Consider the following 6,000-nt stretch of genomic DNA (forward strand, 5'->3'; position numbering starts at 1 on the left):
CGGCAGGTGGCGCCGCCGGCTCCTTCCCTCCTCGTGGCTGCGCCTCGGGTGCGCTGCCGCCGGATCCGGCTCAAGCAGCTGCCTGCCTGCCTCGCTTTCCCCCGCCTCTCTCTCGTCTCTGCGGCCTCCTCCATGCACCGCCGTCGGCCTCGAGCGCGGCAGCCGGCTTCGGGCGACCGGATCTGGCGTCCCGTTGCCTGCTCCGACGGTTGACGCTGCAGATCTGCCTCAAGGCCAGGGCGAGAGCGCCGGCGTCGACTGCCGCCACCGCGCTCCCGTGCTGCCCCTTGCCCCCTACTGCCCTCCTGTTCTTCCCTTTCCTCTCTCTGATACCGCCAACGCGGCCGGCGCCCCTCTCGACCTCGACGCTGTCATCGCCTGCTGAAGCGGGCCTTGGGCTGGCCCGGCCTCCCTGACAGGCCGTGCTTATTGGGTCAGCCTGGCCCGAAAATCGGCCCAGCAAGCCGTGCCTGGGCCATAGGTCAGGCACGGTGCCCGCCTCGGCATGGCCCGGAAGGCACGACGTACCGTGCCGGCCCGAACCCCATCGGGCCGTTCCTGGCACGGGGCCCGTGCCGTGCCGGGCCGGGCCGGCCCGTTGGACATCTATACCAACCAGCCAGCATTCGGCCTGTTCGCTTGTTGGTTTCAGCCAGTCCAAACCAGCCAGCCAACAGTGTTTTTCTCTCACAATAAACCAGCATCAGCCAGCCCAAACCAGCCCAGAAACCAACCAGCGAATAGGCCGATTGTCTGTGTCCAAAGTACTCCACTTACCAGTAGATGAATGGCTAAGCTCCAATTAACTGACTGGATCTACCTGTCACTCTCAAAAGTCACATGCCAGTCACTGACCCAAGTTCGCTCGCAATAATAAGTCCAGCAGCCTATCCAGTGAAATCCAAGCTTGAATCTCAAGCCATTTACCATGTCCGCGGCTGTGAATTGTAAGCCATTTTAGCCGTCAGGATCGGAGTAAAGGTCTCAGGCGAGCATCGCTGACCGATCGAGTTGGGTTTTGCCAATTGGTACGACAGCTGTACGTGCAAGTCGTAGAACATCACGCAAGATCCTCGCTTACCAAAATCCACGGGCTTTGTTTATACTACCACTGACTGCACAGTCACAGAGCACAGTTAACCTGACGGGACGCGGGATGGAATGCAGGATGCTTCCTCGTTCGCCTCTGCATCACTGGCAGCTGTACGGCTGACCCAAGCTGATGTGCTAGTCCTAGCACTATTTGTCCCGTCACGCACACCGTATCGCTCTGATATGAACAGGAAAGGTATTCAAATGTTCAACCACCAAACAAATGCAAAAACTAATGCGCAAGACGCTCACATTCACATTAGCACAGTTGCCGCATGCCATCCTATAAAATCTGGGCATCCATCGCCAAAGTTTCCCCAGGCAGACAGACAAGCAGCAACATCACTCGCTGATCCAGCTGGTACCACACATTCATAGTACACGAAGAACCCTGCGTCGCAAACCATCGCCGTCCGTCGATCGTGTCCAAGGAAACAAGAAACCAAGCAAGCGTCGTCTGGGAAGAACGAAGCCGGAGATCGAGCTACTTTATCAGCCATCATGGTGAAGACGGCGGCGAGCAGCAATGACGCCGCGGCGAGGCACGGCGGCGGTGCCAAGCAGAGGACGTACAAGGGCGTGCGGATGCGGAGCTGGGGCTCGTGGGTGTCGGAGGTGCGGGCGCCGGGCCAGAAGACGCGGATATGGCTCGGATCCCACTCCACCGCCGACGCCGCGGCGCGCGCCTACGACGCCGCGCTGCTCTGCCTCAAGGGCTCGGCGGCCGCGGCCGACCTCAACTTCCCGCTCCGCCTCCCGTTCGACCTGCCACCCGCCGGCGCCATGTCGCCCAAGGCCATCCAGCGCGTCGCCGCCGCCGCCGCCGCGGCCAGCAGCGCCTCCTCCTGCGCCACGCCATTCGCGCCCTGCGCTGACAATAATAATGGCAGCGCCTGTACCGACGGCGACGCCACAGCGGCGTGGAGCAGCAGCTCGCCCGCCAGCGACGATGTCTCATCCCCGGAGTCGACCGTCAGCAGCGAGGGCGAGCTGGCCCACTACGGCGACGTGGTGGACTACAGCTCGCTCGCGGACATCGACGCCTTCTTCCAGTCGCCCAAGTGCATGGACTACGCCCTCATGGACCCCAGCAGCGCCTTCTTCGCGCCGCCGGCGTCGATGGCGACCGACGACGACGCCTGCTGGGAGGACGATGGCGGCATTGCGCTCTGGAACTTCTCCACTCTCGACTGCTGAAGTGGCGTCAGGGAAGGAAGCGGAAGCAATTCAGACATTCAGTTACTGACTAATCGCCGATCAAGTGATCAAAACTGCTGGTTGCTCATCGACGGCAATAAATTCCATATACATATGATAATTTAATTCGATATATGTAAACATTCTTAATAAGCTAATTTTTAAGCATTGTAGGGGCGAGCTCTCATGGATGGAGCTACATGTTTTAAGGTAGCTTCCAACTTCCATGAAGTTAACCTCTTTACTATTGCTTGTTTATGAGTAAAAACAACTTCATTGCCAGTTCAATTGCACAAAGAGAATTGTTCTATTCCCTTTTTGTTAGGGAAACACATAACAAAAGCAAGTTGTCTGGGCTCCTCAGGGTGAGTTGGTGCTCAATGGTTCTGACGAACTCATCCATAACTCCTTCCGAACGTCCAAAATGCTGGATGATTGTTGGCTCGAATGCAGCCCTCGCTGCGAGTGCCCTGACCTTTGGGGTCTGCAGGCTTTTGTCTATACCACTCGTGAGTTCGTGCACCTGAATGTTGTTGATCTCGAAGGACCCTTCATCTTGTATGATCTCTATTAGCTACTTGTCTGAAGGCCCATATAGTGGTATGTAAAATGAATCCAGCATTTCTCTGCTGATCACACCCTGCTAATCAGAAATACAATGGGTGTACTTCACTCAATCACATCGCAGCTACCAGCTAGAGTGCCAGAGATTTGGTCCATGCTTGCAAAAATTCAGTATATGAGGTGTTAAGGAAATATTTTTTTCGTGATCACTAAAACATAACACATATATTTATCACTCATACATGCATGTGTACTTCATTTGAACAATGGCACAACATATATGTTTACTCTAATTATTTCTTAATATATTTTATATTAAAGAAGTGGGTAGTATAGAAACATATATATGCATAGTTTATGACTATTTGACTAATTTTTGTACTATAATATATGTTGGTAATTTATATGTAGATTTTAGTGGATATTTTAGTTTTTCAATAATTGCAGAAGTGGTAATTTATATGTAAATTTAACAGCCTAAATAGATTATCTATCATAATGGTAGGTGGGCAATTATATGTAAATTTTGTGTTACTTTAGGTTATCTTTCATAATGGTACTTGTAGGTATTTAAATACAAATTCATAGGTATTTTATGTTGTTTTTCACAATCACAGAAAGTGGAAAATCCTTAGAAAATAGAATAGATCAAATGAGTATTATAATCTATGGTGATTAGAGTATGTTGAATTGATGGCCAGATGATTCTAATTTTGTGAGGATTTGTATGAATTTTCTAGCATGTCTCGTGAGGATTAATATGAAGGCACCTTCAGGTAACTCTAGTTAGAATATCTAGGATTTTTGGCGACGATGATTAAAACCAACCAATTAAAGGATAGATGTTTCTAATTAGGGATTTGCTATTTAACAGGTGCCTGAAATATCTCTTCTTCTCAGGCAACACAGGACAACCATGGGATTACTAATGCATGTCTTCATCTTTTTTCAATCCTCCTCCTCCTTCAGTTAGTTTTTTTTTTTTAAAAAAAGAGAGTTTTACCTCTGCTTTCAAGGAAGCAAAACCTCCTTCGGTTAGTCGAGGCATGCAGTGCAGCCGCCTGAGATTCAGGCGCCTGTAGTTTAGGAAGTGTGTTCTAATTATTGTGCGAATCTATAATATTCATCCTTTTTCTAGTGTGTCTCGTTAGAATTAACGTGGAGGCTTTGTTGGAGCCTTTAATTAGTAAGAGTCGAATGGTTTGGGAGATCTCGAAAGAAAGGAATCAAAGAGTGTTTTAGCACAAAGTCATCGACCATTTGGCTCTTTGAAAAAATGAAGGATGAAGCTAGAACTTAGGTACTAGTGGGGGCGAAGAAGCTGGCTGCGAATTCTTGCCACCGATGGCTAATCTTCCGGCTATCATTGTTGTAATTAGCTTTTGATTTTGCTTCTTCCCCTGGAGACCTTTCTTCTCTATCAATTGAAATGGACAGTGTGTGTAATTGGACATGTAAAACCCTCGATGTGTACTATGCAAGTATGCATTCAAAAGAAAACTAATTATTAGTTGGTATAAATAAGAAACATAATCAAGTTGAAGAATTTACCGTACCCTTGATGCCATGTCATTTAAAGGAATAAATGCATAATCCCATGGTTGAGTGGATTGGTAGGTAGTGTCACTGGAAGGTCGGCCGCGCATGGAAAGCACCATTTGACCCTTAGGGACCAATTCTTGAGCCCGTGTGTTCAAGAAAATTGTGAAATCCTTTCTGAACTGGTGGCCAAAAGCCTGAACAACGAAGGGCCGCCTTGCTTGCCTGAGACCTTCGTCTTTGTCATACATAGGGATCTTGCTTTCCTTTAGATCCTCGGGTACCTGTTTATTCATCGTGCCTACGTAAATCTCCAGAGATTTACTGAGTACTGCAAGTCAGGGCCTATATAGATTACCTGAGATAGCCAATTCAAGCTATGTGATGACAAAACTAGATTCACGGAATTGCTGGTGAAGAGTCTTTTGTAGAATGATCCAGGTACAATAGCAGTAAAAACATGACCAAAATCCTGTGTGCTTTGCTGGAATGCAAACAACCTCTTTGCAACGTTATTGAAGTCATTATCAGGAAGATCATTCAGCAGCACTGATATCTCTGGTACCATTTCCTTATGATCTGAGCAATGGTGAAAAATCGCGTCAGCTGCAGTTTTAACAAGGGTCAGTGCGTTCGGTCCAGCTGAGCATCCCAAATCAGTGATCACTACGTTTCTGAGGGTGTTGGTATATTTCCACAAGCTTGCGACAGCCTCCTGTATCAAAGGCTTCATCCTGTTTTGCCCTGCATTCTAGGAGCGAAGTGTAGGTTTTGTTCAGATTTTTGAACATTCTAACTGTTCAGGTCTGCTAATAGAAACAAACATTTAATCATATTCATACGCCTACTTCCTTGTGACCTATTTTGAAAAGGGGAGTGCTCTGGGTTACTAAATCCTTATGATTTGGACACACACACAAAAAAACTTTCCAGTTAGGACCTAAAGATGGTACAAAAAAATGAAATTCTGGACCAAATCTTTGTGACCTTCACCACTTAATGTAAAGAACAATACTTAAAGAGCAGATACAAAGCATAGTAATGCTTCTGACTGTTGAGGCATATATGAGTTGGGAGGATACCTGAGTGGTATAATTCCGAGCATAGCTCGCTTCTCCTTCTCCCCTATTCATATGTAGAGATTGCTCAGAGGCCATGGTTCTATGGCAACTCTTGTGCTGATGCAGAAGCTACCACCAGAAGGTTCAGGTCCTAAGATCACAATAAAAAGGCTACGATCTCATAGCCTTGTGTGATTGTCTAGCACTTCAGAAAGTTTTATAACAGTTGGCATGTCAGCGTTGTAAACATGATTAGAATGCATTGTCATTCATATCTTGTACAGGTGTACATATAGCCGGGGTGGCATGCAGCCAACCACACAGGCACAATCAATCAAGGGCAGCCTACCATAAATACATCAGCCTACTATAATTACAGGCACAATCAATTAAGGGCAGCCTACCATAAATACATGAGCCTACTATAATTGCATTGTGCTAACACTCCCCCGCAGTCGGAACGGGAGCACAACGAACGTTCAGGCTGGATCAAAACTCCTGAAACACTGAAACACAGAGGTTGGGAGACCCTTGGTGAAGACGTCGG

At 48.0% G+C, this 6,000-nt stretch overlaps 1 protein-coding gene and 1 pseudogene across 1 annotated transcript; one reads left to right on the forward strand and one right to left on the reverse strand.

The window, feature by feature from the left end:
* Window positions 1-1,311: 1,311 nt before the first annotated feature.
* On the forward strand, window positions 1,312-2,569 carry LOC136522178 (ethylene-responsive transcription factor ERF014-like). Its single transcript, XM_066515971.1, has one exon. It carries the CDS (start codon window positions 1,594-1,596, stop codon window positions 2,287-2,289), a length of 696 nt encoding a protein of 231 aa, XP_066372068.1. The 5' UTR covers window positions 1,312-1,593; the 3' UTR covers window positions 2,290-2,569.
* A 27-nt stretch (window positions 2,570-2,596) lies between these two features.
* LOC136522177 (probable methyltransferase TCM_000168) lies at window positions 2,597-5,549 on the reverse strand (annotated as a pseudogene).
* Between the last annotated feature and the right edge of the window lie 451 nt (window positions 5,550-6,000).

Source organism: Miscanthus floridulus, chromosome 18 (genome assembly GCF_019320115.1).
Source record: "Miscanthus floridulus cultivar M001 chromosome 18, ASM1932011v1, whole genome shotgun sequence".
Classification (NCBI taxonomy): domain Eukaryota; kingdom Viridiplantae; phylum Streptophyta; class Magnoliopsida; order Poales; family Poaceae; genus Miscanthus; species Miscanthus floridulus.

Coding starts and splice junctions, on each gene's coding strand:
- LOC136522178 (XM_066515971.1), top strand. CDS start 1,594: ATGGTGAAGACGGCGGCGAGCAGCAATGACGCCGCGGCGAGGCACGGC.